General features: G+C 39.4%; 1 protein-coding gene across 4 annotated transcripts in view; it reads left to right on the top strand.

Annotated features, from left to right (window-relative positions):
- ARMC8 (armadillo repeat containing 8) overlaps positions 1–16,362 on the top strand; it is a 106,606-nt gene that overhangs the window by 76,474 nt on the left and 13,770 nt on the right. For all 4 annotated transcript variants that reach the window (XM_067737707.1, XM_067737708.1, XM_067737705.1 and 1 more), the window contains 4 exons: positions 2,957–3,043; positions 6,875–6,967; positions 9,532–9,681; positions 10,365–10,460. In XM_067737707.1, coding sequence (XP_067593808.1) covers positions 2,957–3,043; positions 6,875–6,967; positions 9,532–9,681; positions 10,365–10,460 — 426 coding nt within the window. The remainder of the gene's footprint in view (positions 1–2,956; positions 3,044–6,874; positions 6,968–9,531; positions 9,682–10,364; positions 10,461–16,362) is intronic.

The raw sequence follows: 16,362 nt of genomic DNA, 5'->3' as shown, positions 1-16,362 counted from the left end.
TGCTGTGTGGGGGCTTTCTCGAGTTGCAGCGAGCGGGGGCTACTCTTCGTTGCAGTGCACAGGCTTCTCACTGCGGTGGCTTCTCTTGTTGCGGAGCACGGGCTCTAGGCGCGTGGGCTTTAGCAGTTGTGGCACGTGGGCTCCAGTAGTTGTGGCACGTGGGCTCAGTAGTTGTGGTTTGCGGGCTCTAGAGCACAGGCTAAGTAGTTGTGGCGCGCGGGCTTAGTTGCTCCGCGACATGTGGGATCTTCCCGGACCAGAGCTTGAACCCGTGTGCCCTGCATTGGCAGGCGGATTCTTAACCACTGTGCCACCAGGGAAGTCCCCATTCAAGATTTTTTAAAGTGCTCTCCTGTTTCCCAAAATAACTGCCAAATATTTTCTCTGGAGCCATTTTCTCTGATTGCTCAGCTTGGTACCCCTCTCTCATATGAATCAGAAAGAAGCAACATATGGTTTTTGACTAGTTCTACCTGGACAAAGGTCTGGTGAGCAGTCTAAAAGGATTTTGAGCACTTGGTTACGTGTGGGTATAATTACTATCAAACTACTACTATGTTGCACATTTAAAGTATAGTATTAAAAGCCTGGAAGTAAATGAGTGATTTATTTCAGATACTTTTAGGTTTCTCTTAGTTCAGAGGCTGTTTGCATGTCTATTGATTCTTTTTCCCCTTTGCTTTTCCATGTTTTTAAATGTTGGTTAGCAAACCACAAGAGAGTAGACATTTGATTTTAGCTAAAACTTTTATTTGTGATTATTTTTTGTTCTTATTTTGGTGAAATTCTGTTTGGTCAGTGTTAGATGTCAACTTCTGAATTTCACATGTTATACTGTAGTGAGTAAATGCTTTTAAGAATTTCATAGCATCTTTTCTGTTTTAATTTATTATGTAATTTGAAAATGAAACTTATAAAAGCAGATTAATCTCTAAAACAGTAAATAATACTTTAAAAAGTGAATCATGTCAAGCAAAGCAACTTTTTAAAACAAGTAATAGCCATTTATTAATGTTTCTTTTAAAAGTTACACATTTTTAAAGTCATTTGTTTCTTCTTAACAAAACACAGAATGCCCCTCCCCAAAAAATACCCTGCTCTGAATTCATATGATTGCAAATTCCCCAGCACATAGACCAGAAACAAAGCAACTTTTTAAAAGCCTTGATAGGCGCTCACTTATTTCAGTCAATGATTCTAAGTAGTATAATTTTGGAAAATGATTATTTGTCTTAATTCAGAAGCATTCATTGAGCACCCACTTTGTACAATGCCATTTAGTTGATACAGGCCTGGATAAATTAGACTATAGATATTATTATAGATTATTCCGTCAAGAAGCTTAAATTTGTTAGTAGGAAAAGAAGTTGGCAGGGCTGCACAAAGAATTTGAAAGTGAACAGTAGTAAGGACCCTAAGAGAGGTCACAGACAGTAGCAGTGGGCACTCAGGGGAGGATAGGATGACTTCTGATAGGAAGGGCTCCAAGGAGGCTTCTGGAATGGGACAGCCTTAAGGCATGGATAGAGTATATACCTGAGAGACATATGAAGGGCATGGCAAAGGAAGGGAAGGGTGAAAAGGGTGTTAAAGTGGGTTGTGGCACACACAGAGATCAGCCTGCATAGTATATGGGATGTGATCTTTCTTTATCAACTAGCTAATGATTCACAGAAGAGTTAAAACACAGTATCTTAGGAGAACTGCTTCCATTTTGTAATTCTTGCTTGTTCTTAACTTGGAAACCTCAGGCTTGATTTAGCTGATAATATATTTAACTCTCTGAATTTTTTGTGATGATGCATTTCCATTTGCGTAACTAGAGCTCCTAGGATTACTTTTGGGATCATAAGCCTCATCCTGATCTGATTCCAAATGCAAAGGATTTATTTGAAGTGGATATTGCGTATACGTGGTAGTGTTTTTGAAGTCTTCTCTCTTAGAATCTAGAAAGAGGAGGTTCTGATAATAGCTAATGGCAACGAACCTTTGTCATCATGCTGTGTTGTTTTCTGAGTTCAGTAAGAGTCCATGGCAGTTAGTTTGCTGTATAACTGCTATGTGCCTGATAACAACAATTATGGCAGTAAGTTACCTTTTTTAAAACCTTATTTATATAACCATTACTGTGTGACAATTACTGTTGTAAAATCTTTTCATATATTAATTTTCACATAAACTCTATGAAGCAGACACTATTATTATCCCCATTTCATAACCAAGGAATTCATACACCTAGTTAGTGGTTAAGCTGAAATTTGCACTCAAGCATTCTGTGTCCTTAACTGTGATGCTATGCCGCTTCCCTTATTATTCACCAAATCACATTTAATCTTGAATAGTCCCATCAAGGAAGTGTTATTTTCCTCAATTTGAAGGCTCAGAGAGGTTAAGAAATGTGCTTAAGTTCACACGTCTAGTAAGTGGAGGAGTGAGGGTTGGAACCAGGACTGTGTGATTCCAGTCCTGAGAACCAGTTCCCCACCTTGCCCTGCCTGAGTAGTAGCTTGATCCATCCATGTTCCTAGTCAAACAAGTCTTTCCAGAGACATCAGAAAGTCTCAGGTCCTCGGGCAATTCTGTGGTTTCATAAGTGGCCTGAATATGGTGGAGTAAATTGGGTTAACTTGCCCTAAAGCAGTTCTGTGGTCTTCAAACTTTTTACATAGAGCACCTGCTCCCTGACTTGTGTCTATCTCCTTTTCCATGTAGCAGCCCCCATCCTGGAAGTGGGGCTGTAGCTTCTCCTCCAGCAAGATAGATGTGAGGGCCTTAGTCAGTCAAAATGACAGCACTATGTAAAGTTTCACTCGATGTCAAGTGGATCTTTCCTAACTATCTCTCCAATATGAGAAATCAGTTTGAAAGATAAATTGTTTTTGTTCTCATTTATTCTTGTGATCTTACCCCCATGGTTGCAAACCATTAATAGTATCTTTTATTTTTAATCCCACAGGTTTTACAAAATGCACCAGATGAAATCCTAGTAGTAGCGTCTTCCATGTTATGTAATCTTCTTCTTGAATTTTCTCCAAGTAAAGAGGTTAGTGTTGATTTTCTCTTCCTAGATGACTTTTGCCTGGCCTACCTAGAGTTTAGTTAAATAGTTTTCACAGTAGTTGACATTGAAATTTGAGGATTGGTGCTTAAAAGCTACTTCTGAATTGTTTGGTTTGGGGGTGCATATTAAATCATTTAAAAATATGATTATCATTTCCTCTTATCCCTTTTCTGCCTGGCATATGAAGTGTATTTAAAAGATATTACAGCTTGCAGTCAATCTAAACTGCCTACAACTGCAAATGTAGGAAATAATTACACAAGTAATAGACTATTTTCAAATTATATTTACTAAAGAATACATTAAGACCCAATTTTGTAAACCAGGATTACAGGTCATTTCAAGAGATAACTGCTGGCATTGGAAAATAATCTTTTTAATTTTTAATGGTAATGGTAGTTGTTTAGGGAAGGATTGCATTTGGGGATTTTTTCCCCTTCTTTTATGCATTTTATAAATTGTTAGAGCATGCATTATTTTTATAATAGGGAAATGGAAATAAACTTTAATAAAGGAGGGGGGAAACCTTACAGATTTAGTTTTATCATGTTAAAATATCTCTGGCCTGCCCAATCATGAACTAGGTTTAGACACCATCCTTTATTAAGTACAAGTACATTTAGTCGTCCCATTAGTTTTATCGTGTTAAAATATCCCTGGCCTGTCCAATCGTGAACTAGATTTAGACACCATCCATTATTAAGTACATTTAGTCGTCCCATTTTGATGAATGTCTTTCTACATTGTAACACCTTCAGGCTTTTGACTGTTAGGAAGACATTACTAACAAGGTGGAGATTCAGAGACAACTATTCAGCAAGCAGAAATCTTGGAACGAAAAGGGAGAAACAACTTCCTTCAGTTGTTCTGAAGGAAGGGGAAGGCGAGATAGGATACCAGAGCTTTTGTCTGTTCCTCTGCCCTGGTGGTGGGGGTCTCAGCTGAGGATGATCTGGTTGCAGTCAGTGCAACACTTTTAATCATCCTGAACAGCTCTTATGTTGCCTCAGATCCACCTTCAGAATATTTAGGGTCTAGTTAGAAAGTAAGTTAGATGAACTCGGGTATAGGATCATTAATATGATTGATTTTTTAATATTAAAAATAAACTGGACTCTTAACTGGAAGGGAAGGAAATGGTATAAGAGCACTTATTGGGCCAGTTGACAAAATGGGAATATGGACTATAGATTCAAAAAAAGTATTGTTGTAATGTCAGTTTCTCTGAATTTGGTAAGTGTTCTTTGGTTATCTAAGAGAATATCCTTGTTCTTAGGAAATACTCATTGAAGTAATAAGGGTAAAGTGGCATGATGCCTGCATTCTACTTTCAAAGGGTTCAGAAAAAGATAAATAATGTGGATATGGGTGTGTAGAATGAGAGACATAATGATAAAACAAATATGGCAACGTTAAAAATTGGTGAATCTGGTATACAGATTGCCAACAAACACATGAAAGGATGCTCAACATCACTAATCATTAGAGAAATGCAAATCAAAACTACAGTGAAGTATCACCTCACACAGGTCAGAATGACCATCATCAAAAAATCTACAAACAATAAATGCTGGAGAGGGTGTGGAGAAAAGGGAACCCTCTTGCACTGTTGGTGGGAATGTAAACTGATACAGCCACTATGGAGAACAGTATGGAGGTTCCTTAAAAAACTACAAATAGAACTACCATATGACCCAGCAATCCCACTACTGGGCATGTACCCTGAGAAAACCATAATTCAAAAAGAGTCGTGTACTACAATGTTCATTGCAGCACTATTTACAATAGCCAGGACATGGAAACAACCTAAGTGTCCATCGACAGATGAATGGATAAAGAAGATGTGACACATATATACAATGGAATATTACTAAGCCATAAAAGGAAACGAAACTGAGTTATTTGTAGTGAGGTGGATGGACCTAGAGTCTATTATACAGAGTGAAGTAAGTCAGAAAGAGAAAAACAAATACCATATGCTAGGGCTTCCCTGGTGGCGCAGTGGTTGAGAGTCCGCCTGCCGATGCAGGGGACGCGAGTTCGTGCCCCGGTCCGGGAAGATCCCACATGCCGTGAAGCGGCTGGGCCCGTGAGCCATGGCTGCTGAGCCTGCGCATCCGGAGCCTGTGCTCCGCAACAGGAGAGGCCACAACAGTGAGAGGCCCGCGTACCGCAAAAAATAACCTTATGCTAACACATATATATGGAGTCTGGGGTGGGAAAGAAAGGTTCTGATGAGCCTAGGGGCAGGACAGGAATAAAGACGCAGATGTACAGAATGGACTTGAGGACACGGGGAGGGGGAAGGGTGAGCTGGAACGAAGTGAGAGAGGAGTAACAGTGACATATGTACCCTACCAAATGTAAAATAGCTAGCTAGTGGGAAGCAGCTACATGGCCCAGGGAGATCAGCTCAGTACTTTGTGACCACCTAGAGGTTTGGGATAGGGAGCGTGGGAGGGAGATGCAAGAGGCAGGGGATATGGGGATGTATGTATACATATAACTGATACAGTTTGTCATATAGCAGAAACTAACACAACATTGTAAAGCAATTATACTCCAATAAAGATGTTTTAAAAAATTGGTGAATCTGGGAGAAGAATATATGGAAGTTCCTTATATTAGTCTTGCTATTTTATAAGTTTAACTTATTTCAAAATAAAACGTTTTTTTAAAAAACTGCACAATTTGTATATAAATCTGCATTGCTTAAGACATTTCTAGAATCCACTGAAAGATGACCTTCTAAGCATTTGTTAGTGATGGCACATCAGTCCTCTAAGGCTTGAATTTTTTAGAAACTACCAAAACCTATTTTCAGCCAAGTATCATAAGTTAAGTAGTCAGACTAACACATGCTATTTTAGGTATAAAATGTGATATGACCATAAAAGTACAAGACTGTTTTGCTTGTATGATTGATAGATAGTCCTGAAAGTAGTTCTAAAAGATGAATTCTACAGCATATTGATGAATAAGATTAGCAATTTGTAAGGAAGACAGTTCCATTCTAAACCAGCCATATTGCTTCATAGTCACAACTTGTAAAGGACACCTGAGACACATGCTGCATGAAGCAGGGGTGGCCCTCTCAGAGGAGGGTGAGAAGAATATGGATAGGTAATGGGATCATAAGGGTATGTGTGAAACGTACACAGAATTAGGGTATCGCCTGAGCCTTTCAGGACTACAGAGAAAAAGGAAACAACAGGGTTTATTTTGGGTTTTGGATTTGTGAGTCATTTTTCTTGACCTTCTCAAGGTGATTTTTTTTTTAAGATTTTTTTCCATCATTCTTATTCTTTTTGTTTGTTTGTTTTTTCATCTTTATTGGAGTATAATTGCTTTACAATGGTGTGTTAGTTTCTGCTTTGTAACAAAGTGAATCAGTTATACATATACCTATGTCCCCATATCTCTTCCCTCTTGCGTCTCCCTCCCTCCCACCCTCCCTATCCCACCCCTCTAGGTGGACACAAAGCACCGAGCTGATCTCCCTGTGCTATGCGACTGCTTCCCACTAGCTATCTATTTTACGTCATACAGAGTGAAGTAAGTCAGAAAGAGAAAGACAGATACTGCATGCTAACACATATATATGGAATCGAAGAAAAAGAAAAATGTCATGAAGAACCTAGGGGTAAGATGGGAATCAAGGTGATCTTTATGGCTGCCTCACTGCCTGCTTTGTGAAGGTTGCTTGGAATTGGGTAAGAGTAGGAAAGAAATAGGAATCAGAGTGCCAGGGTATATATACACTTAGTTAACAAACCTGACTTTAAAACTGTTTTTTCTCCTTTCCAATCACAGCCAATTTTAGAATCGGGAGCTGTAGAGCTACTTTGTGGATTAACCCAAAGTGAAAATCCTGCTTTACGAGTGAATGGAATTTGGGCTTTAATGGTATGTTTCACAAAGAGAAGGGAGCAGTTATCAAAGTTAAAACTAAAGAATGTGTTTTTGAAATGTCTGGAATTTTCTTTTTTAAAAATCTTGCTCTTTTGGCCCAGTTTTCTAAAGACTTAGGACCTAGAAGACTTCATTCACCTTTCAGATTCAAATGTAAGCAAGTTGCTTGGCCACTGTGTTCCTTGGTTCTCTTGTTTGTTAAGAAAAGCAGACAGGTGTTGAAACTTGACATCTAATTTTGGGGAAAAAAAAGTTTTCCTCCTCATGAACGTATTGATATCTGTATAGCGCTGCCTACTTTACCAAGTACTTTCGTGTCTCCTTTATAACGTCTTTGTGAAATAAGCTAGAGAGTATACATATTTTACAGATGGGTAAGCTCAGCACAGAGCCATTAAATAACTTCCCCAAGGTAACAGAATTGGGGTATACATGCTCAATGATTTCTTAACAGTTTCTAGTAAATAATTTATAATAATCTGAATTCTAAAACTATATAACTATGAAGTCAGAAAACCATTTTTCCTTACAATTTTTTTAAATAAAATTTATTGAAATTGAAAATAGAGTAATTCTCCATGAATTTTTTAAACATAATTAGAGTAGTTATAATTCAATACTGTGTGCCAGACACTAAACTAGGTGTTTTATATTTGCTATCGCTAATTTTTATTTTACATTATATTGGTATATATCCACCTTACAATTGGGAAACTGGAACGTAGAAGGTAAATGAATCATCTAAGGCCTCACAGCTAATAAATGATGGAAATGGGTTCTGAACCTGTCCCAAGCCCATATTCATCTCCCTGTACTGTGCTATATCTGCTGTCTTTTCACACAAACTTTGGGTGGAAATAATCATCTTCCAAGAAAGCACTGAATGTAGTAGATTCACAGTTATTTTTCTCCTTAACTTACCAGCTTTTGGCACTTCTCTTTCTTGAAACTCTTTCCCAGGACTTAATTTTTTTTTCTCACCTCCTTTGTACTTAGCCCCCTTTTCAACCTCTTTCTCAGAGAACATTCCCCCGAGTTTCAGTTCCCAGTTTCTACTTCCCTTTACACTACAGTTTCAGGGACTTCATCTATTCTCATGGGTTCAACTCCCCCTAATAGAAGAGGTTGCTTTGGAATATACATATCCAGATGGAACTGTACCCTGTTCACCAGGTCTGTCACTTAAATGGCTAATGGGACTTCATTTGAGGGCTCCCTGACAAGCACAGTTTTAATGTTGAAAATTGAATTTATCCCACTCCTCAAATTCATATTAACTATCTTATTGTCATCAATTTCCATATTATCAGTTATTATGTTCTCTGTCCACAAAATATAAAACCTTGGAATTCTCTTTGGCCTGGGTCTCTTGACACCCAACTCAGTACTCTTTTTGCTCTGCCATGTTGCCTTGTGTTATTAGGTAACTTGATCTTTCGTATGTCTTAGATCCTTAATTTTAAGAAGTTCCTGGAGGGCAATAACCACATATTATGATACGTTTCTAGTTTACAAGAGATTTTTTTATACCAGAAGTTGATGTATGAATTATTTGGAATCAGCCATGTTTTTCTTTTTCCTTCAGACCTATTATAGCTTTAGGTTAAGGTGGGGTAATCCATAATGTGTCCAAAAAGGAGAAAAAGGAGCAAAACAGCTCCTGCCCATCTGGGGCTGCTAGTAGGTTGGATACACCTCCTACCCCCGAGAGCTTCCTGCATGATATGGTCCAGTGGATCAGCACCTAGCATAGAACTGTGAACACAGTAGGTGTTTTCTGCCAGTAAAGTTAACAAAACCCACTACTGGGCTTCCCTGGTGGCGCAGTGGTTGAGAGTCCGCCTGCCGATGCAGGGGACACGGGTTCGTGCCCCGGTCTGGGAAGATCCCACATGCCACGGAGCGGCTGGGCCCGTGAGCCATGGCCGCTGAGCCTGCGCGTCTGGAGCCTGTGCTCCGCAACGGGAGAGGCCACAACAGTGAGAGGCCTGCGTACCGCAAAAAAAAAAAAAAAACGCTACTTATTTTCATGCATAATAAGGGAGTACATTTAAGTCTTTCTCAAAGAGCATGGCACAGTATAGTTGTCAGTAGTCATTTTGTTATTAAAGTGCACACAAAGCAACATGATGACCAGAAGGATATTCTCAAAAGTAACCAAGCTCATAGATACAGAGAACAGATTGGTGGTTGCCAGAGGTAAGGGTGGGGATGGGAGAAATGGGTGAAGCATTTGGTTTTTTAATTTAAATAAATTGAATTTTAAAAAATATAATAGTAGATTTTGTATTTATTTGAGAAATCTTAAGACATGCAAATGCCGTGTCAGGAAGTGGTCATAGTGCTCATAGAGGAGTATGTATAGGAGTGACAGTTATCTTTCTTCTGACAGACAGAATTATAGGTGATTAACAGGAATCAGAAAAATGATGTGACTTAACCTTAAGGATTTTCTGCAGATTCTGTTTATACTTTGAAAATTATCAGAATTACTATTAAAATATAATTTAATAATGCAAATATAGGCATGATTCTTGAAACTTCTTTAATCGTTTCAGAATATGGCATTTCAGGCTGAACAAAAAATAAAAGCAGATATTTTACGAAGCTTGAGTACTGAACAGCTATTCCGGTTATTATCAGATTCAGATTTGAATGTGCTGATGAAGACATTGGGCCTTCTTAGAAATCTCCTCTCTACTCGCCCAGTAAGTAAAATCACCCAGGTTTCCAGATTAGCTACCCCTGCATATGCGTCACAAAACATTGCCCTGCCTCTCTGCTCCCATCAACATCTGCCCAGAAGTGTGATTCAAATGCTGCCCCTTCCCAGAGAAGCCAGGAGTTGATGTTTAGACCTCTCACCTTCATAGGTGTTCTGGGAGCTGTTTCACCATATGGCCACCTAACCCTCCACTCCTGCACTGCCTGTCCTCTCGTTCCTCCGTGCTGGATGGGAGCCTGCCTTGACTTGTTACTTGATTTGCTGGCCAGGATGGGTTTTCTCGTCTGCCTAAATGACTTATCTCTGGGGCTTCAGCTTCTTTCCCTTTAGAGACTCCTTCTCAGTGCTATTGCATAGATACCTCCCTGCCCTGCCCACATTGACTGGATTGACCTCTGAAGGTGTCAGCATGGAGAGCAGTGGGCATATGTCACAGCAGGAGAGGCTGAGCCTTTCTTTCTTGTTTGTTCTCTTAATGTTCCCTGAGCAACAGGGTCAGCGGCCTTCAGGCAGATAAAGAAATGTGGGTGGTTCCCTTCTCTGTGCCTCACTTGTTTTCTGAGTCTTCTCTGTACATTGTTTAACTTTTGGAAGTCTTCTGTTCTTTTCTATGGTCTTTTTCTTTGTTCTCCAAATCATAATTGTGGGTTTCCCATTGTTTTGCAGCACATAGATAAAATAATGAGTACTCATGGAAAGCAAATTATGCAAGCTGTCACCCTTATTTTGGAAGGGGAACATAACATTGAGGTCAAAGAGCAGGTATGTGTTCCTTTTTTTTTTTTTTTTTTTTGTAGGAATATCTTCTGAGTGTGAGTACCAAGAGATATCGTAGTTAGGAGTCTCCTGAAATACTCAAGTCTGCAAAAGACAGGGTGCTGAGATCAGAGGTGCTGTAGAGACAAGAAAGTTCTGAGGGGAGAGATCCTTCACCACCCCTTAAACTCTCTTCAGGAATTCCTCCTCTTGGGGCTTCCCTAGTGGCTCAGTGGTTGAGAGTCCGCCTGCCGATGCAGGGGACACGGGTTTGTGCCCCGGTCCAGGAAGATCCCACATGCCGCGGAGCGGCTGGGCCCGTGAGCCATGGCCGCTGAGCCTGCGCGTCAGGAGCCTGTGCTCTGCAACGGGAGAGGCCACAGCAGTGAGAGGCCCGCATACCGCAAAAGAAAAAAGAAAAAAAAGAATTCCTCCTCTTGGAATGGAAGAAAACATGACCAGAGTCTATACTTTTACCCTCTGTGTCACACTCTGTACATACTATTCGTCTCTACAGGGATGGCCACCTCTCACCATCCTAGAGTGAATCCTTTCTCCAGGATTCACTGCTTCTAGCCCTCTATATCACCATGCTCTGAACTCAACTTCCTACAATTCCCTGATGAAATAATCCCTTATGCTGGAGACATCTTTTTTTTTTTTTTTTTTTTGCGGTACGTGGGCCTCTCACTGTTGTGGCCCTGGACCGGGGCACAAACCCGTGTTCCCTGCTTCGGCAGACGGACTCTCAACCACTGCGCCACCAGGGAAGTCCTGGAGACATCTTTTATTTCTTTATACTCATGCTTCCCAGTTCCTTATTTCTATCTCATACGCCTACTTTCTGTTGTGTTTCAATAGGGCAAGTTTAAGATAGGCATGAAAATACAGAGGCTATGCGTTCATCAGGAGACAGTTTGGGAATTACTTTTCTATAGTTCCTGGGATTTATTATAGGATTTTTAACATAGTATATATTTTGTCATAAAAGAAAAGTCACCTGCAAACTTAAATTTTTAACACAAGATCTGAAGTTATGGTAATATTCAGCTTTCTGACATAAATGTTGGCTACATGGGTGTGTTCATTTCACAGTTCATTGAGCTGTACACTTATATGTATGGAAGAAACTTGCCCAAGGTCATCATAGAGAGTTGGACCCAAAGTCTAACTGCAGGGCCCACGCTCCTTATCCTCTGTGTTCCTGAGTTAGGGTAGTTCATCAGGCTTCAGAAGAACAGTCCAGGAAGCAAGAGTGGTAGGACTTGGGAGCCGTGTTGGAATTTGTGAGCAAAAAAGGTGATAGATTTGACAAAGTGCTTTTAAGATGGATGTTTTAGGTGATTTCTACTGAAATTCAGTAATAAACAACTATGTTTTTTGCTTAACAAAAATTTAACACAGAAAAACTATGATCTTGTAGGCATCACTGAAATTAGGGTGAATGAGATTTGTTTCTGGAACACAACAATAAAGAAGAGGCAGTGTTCAAAATAAACTGTTCTACCTGGAGAGCATAGAAATTTGTTTACAAAGACAGCTCACCTAGATAGAATTCCACGAACTTGAAAAGCGAAGCAAGGTAGAAAGGTGAGGCAAGATTTGGATGAAGGCAAAAGAAAAGGCCAACAACAATAGGGTGTTTTGGCAGGATACAATGATACCCTCTCACAGATTTGGGTGATGGTCCAGAAGTAGGCGACTCTGGGGAGGCTTAAACTGTCTGGTTTTTAGCTAGAAATTTAATTCTTCTCAAAAGTATCAAAAGATACATTCTTTTCTTCCTTTTTTATTGAAATATATTGAAATACAATAAGATACATGTATTTAAAGCATACAGTGTGATAAGTTGACATATATAAATACCATGAGACAATCACCATGATCAAGATGGCGAGCATATCTATCACTGTCCTTAGATCAGGAACAAGACAAGTATTCCATTGTTACCACTCCTATTCAACATCATACTGAAACTGCTATCGAGTACAGTAAGGCAAGAAAAAGAAATAAAAGGCATACAGATTGAAAAGGAAGAAATAAAACTCTTCCCAGACAACATGAAAGTCTGTGTAGAAAATGTCATGGAGTCAAGCTAAAACTAGTCAGTGAGTTAACCAAGGGCACAAGAAGAATCAATTGTATTTTTATATACTAGCATGAACAAGTAGAAATTAAAATTTTAAAAACACTTGTTTACAATAGCTCAGAAAAAAATGAAACTATAAGTCTCACAAATTACGTGCAGGATCTGTTTGCTGAAAACTATAAAACACTGATAAAGAAAGCAATCTAAGATCTAAATAGATATATACCATATTAAAATGTCATTATATATTACCCTTTACATATGTTGTTGGATTCAATTTACTGAAATTTGGTGAGGAATGTTTCACATCTGTATTCATGATATTGGTGAATAGCTTTCTTGTGATGTCTTTGTCTGGTTTTTGATATTGGAGTAATGCTTGCCTCGGGGAATGAGGTGGAAGTGTTCTCTCTTCAATTTTCTGCAAGAAAATTTGTGAAGAATTGGTCGTCTTTCTTTCTCAAATTATGGTGGTATGTACCAGTGAAGCCATCTAGACCTGGTGTTTCTTTTGTGGAAAGGTGTTTAGCTACAAATTCAATTTCTTTTATAGAAATAGAACTATTCAGTTTATCTGTTTCTTCTTGAGTGAGCTTTGACATTATGTCTTTCAAGAAATTTGTCCATTTCATCTATGTTTTCAAATTTATTAACATAAAATTGTTCAAAATATTCTCTTATGTTTTTAAAGTCTGTAGTATTCTTTGCAGTGAACTGTCTTTTATACTTTATATTGGTAATTCCTTTTTTCCTGATTCAGTCTGTCTAGAGGTTTATCAATTTTATTGATCTTCTCCAAGAAGCAGCTTCAGTTTCATTGACTTTTTCCCCCCTTTTATTTTTCTATTATCTATTTCAGGGGTTGGCAAACTTTCTACAAAGGGCAAGACAGGTATTTTAAGTTTTGCAGGCTATACAGTCTCTGTAGCAGCTTCTCAACTGTACTTTTTTTTTTTAACATCTTTATTGGAGTATAATTGCTTTACAATGGTGTGTTAGTTTCTGCTTTATAACAAAGTGAATCAGTTATACATATATCCCCATATCTCTCCCCTCTTGCATCTCCCTCCCTCCCACCCTCCCTATCCCACCCCTCTAGGTGGTCACAAAGCACCGAGCTGATCTCCCTGTGCTATGTGGCTGCTTCCCACTAGCTAGCTATTTTACGTTTGGTAGTGTATATATGTCCCTGCCTCTCTCTCACTTTGTCACAGCTCACCCTTCCCCCTCCCCATATCCTCAAGTCCATTCTCTAGTAGGTCTGTGTCTTTATTCCCATTTTACCCCTAGGTTCTTCATGACCCTTTTTTTTTTTTTTCTTAGATTCCATATGTATGTGTTAGCATATAGTATTTGTTTTTCTCTTTCTGACTTACTTCACTCTATATGACAGACTCTAGGTCTATCCACCTCACTACAAATAACTCAGTTTCAGTTTTTTTTATGGCTGAGTAATATTCCATTTTATATATGTGCCACATCTTCTTTACCCATTCATCTGTGCTCTTCTAACCTGAAAGCAGGTATAGACAATGTGTGTAAGCACGTAGACATGGCTGTCTTCCGGTAAAACTTTATTTACCAAAACAGGCATTGGGTTGGGTTGTATTTGGTCCACAGGCCATAATTTGCCAATCATTACCTCTATATCATTGATTCCAGTTGTTCATATGAGTGTGTGTGTGTGTTGCTTTTATCTCTGCTCCCTAGCTCATGTGTTAAATTGGCTTGGCCCATGAACTAAATCAGTCCCTTTAAGATTTGGTTTCTTGTCTCCTGAGAATATTTACAGAAGGAGTACGTGGGCTTCAAAGCAGAACTCTAGGTCAGTCTGCCATGCTGGACGAGCCTAGGATGCATAGGTGTATTCTAACACTCCAGGAAAGGGAATCACTTGCCTATCTTGCTGGCCTAGGCTATTCTGAGGACTATTTCCTGAAATCCCCCCTTATACCCACTGTCTTAGTAGGTAAGAGAGGGGTAGTTCTTCCCTAGGTGAGTCTAAATTCTTTTCCATGGTTAGAGTCCAAATCTGTTTTTCCCCCTTGCTTTCCCCTCAGTCCTGAAAAATTCAAGGGTGTTGTGCATGTCAAGACTTCTGACAGGCTCACCATGTACCGGATCACTGTGAAATCTGATGTCTTCCTCAGATCATCTCTCTCCCACTTCTGGGGCATATCAAGGTCTCCTCTTCATGATTTAAGTACCCTGGAATGAATAGTCCCGCAGTGCCTTGGATCATAAATTGCATTTTCTGTTTCCTGTATCCTAGAGGTAACCTTTTTTGGTTCAAACCTCAGGACTCACTCCTTAACAATCTAGTTACTGCAGTGCTGTAATCTAGGAAAAATAAGATCACACACCCTTTAAGATATCTGAGGGTTTGGGCCATAGTAAGAAAACATTCTCCTCAGTTAGCTATAACCTGCAAGCTTAATTAGCTTAAGTCTAGCAAAGAGAAAGGTTAAAATTGGAGAAAATTATTTGAATCCAGGCACCATCTCCACCTCTCGTCACTTTCTTTGAGTAATTCCTTACTCTGCTCCTGGACTCAGTGTCACTTCCTCCAAGAAGCCTTCCCTGACCCTTGTATTATCACACAAATGCACTTAGTACTTTCTCAGTTCTGTTTTGTTTTTTTTTTACGTCTTTATTAGAGTATAATTGCTTTACAATGGTGTGTTAGTTTCTGCTTTATAACAAAGTGAATCAGTTATACATATACATATGTTCCCATATCTCTTCCCTCTTGCATCTCCCTCCCTCCCACCCTCCCTATCCCACCCCTCCAGGCGGTCACAAAGCACCAAGCTGATCTCCCTGTGCTATGCGGCTGCTTCCCACTAGCTATCTACCTTACGTTTGGTAGTGTATATATGTCCATGCCTCTCTCTCGCTTTGTCACAGCTCACCCTTCCCCCTCCCCATATCCTCAAGTCCGTTCTCTAGTAGGTCTGTGTCTTTATTCCTGTCTTACCATTAGGTTCTTCATGACATTTTTTTTTCTTAAATTCCATATATATGCGTTAGCATACGGTATTTGTCTTTCTTTCTGACTTACTTCACTCTGTATGACAGACTCTAGGTCTATCCACCTCATTACAAGTAGCTCAATTTCGTTTCTTTTTATGGCTGAGTAATATTCCATTGTATATATGTGCCACATCTTCTTTATCCATTCATCCAATGATGGACACTTAGGTTGTTTCCATCTCCGGGCTGTTGTAAATAGAGCTGCAGTGAACATTTTGGTACATGACTCTTTTTGAATTATGGTTTTCTCAGGGTATATGCCCAGTAGTGGGATTGCTGGGTCATATGGTAGTTCTATTTGTAGTTTTTTAAGGAACCTCCATACTGTTCTCCATAGTGGCTGTACCAATTCACATTCCCACCAGCAGTGCAAGAGGGTTCCCTTTTCTCCACACCCTGTCCAGCATTTATTGTTTGTAGATTTTTTGATGATGGCCATTCTGACTGGTGTGAGGTGATAGCTCATTGTAGTTTTGATTTGCATTTCTCTAATGATTAATGATGTTGAGCATTCTTTCATGTGTTTGTTGGCAATCTGTATATCTTCTTTGGAGAAATGTCTATTTAGGTCTTTTGCCCATTTTTGGATTGGGTTTGTTTTTTTGTTATTGAGCTGCTTATAAATTTTGGAGATTAATCCTTTGTCCTCAGTTGTGTTTTTACCTCAGTTGCACCACAGTGAAATGTAATTGTGTACTGGCTTGGAGTTAAGGAGAGTGTCTTATTCCTGTCTCAGCCCGTTGCCCAGTGGAGTGGGCAGAGTGCATGCACATTATAGGTGCTCGG

The sequence above is a fragment of the Pseudorca crassidens genome, chromosome 5 (genome assembly GCF_039906515.1).
Source record: "Pseudorca crassidens isolate mPseCra1 chromosome 5, mPseCra1.hap1, whole genome shotgun sequence".
NCBI lineage: Eukaryota > Metazoa > Chordata > Mammalia > Artiodactyla > Delphinidae > Pseudorca > Pseudorca crassidens.
The sequence above is the reverse complement of the archived record's forward strand: the minus strand, read 5'-3'. Positions and strand labels throughout refer to the sequence as shown.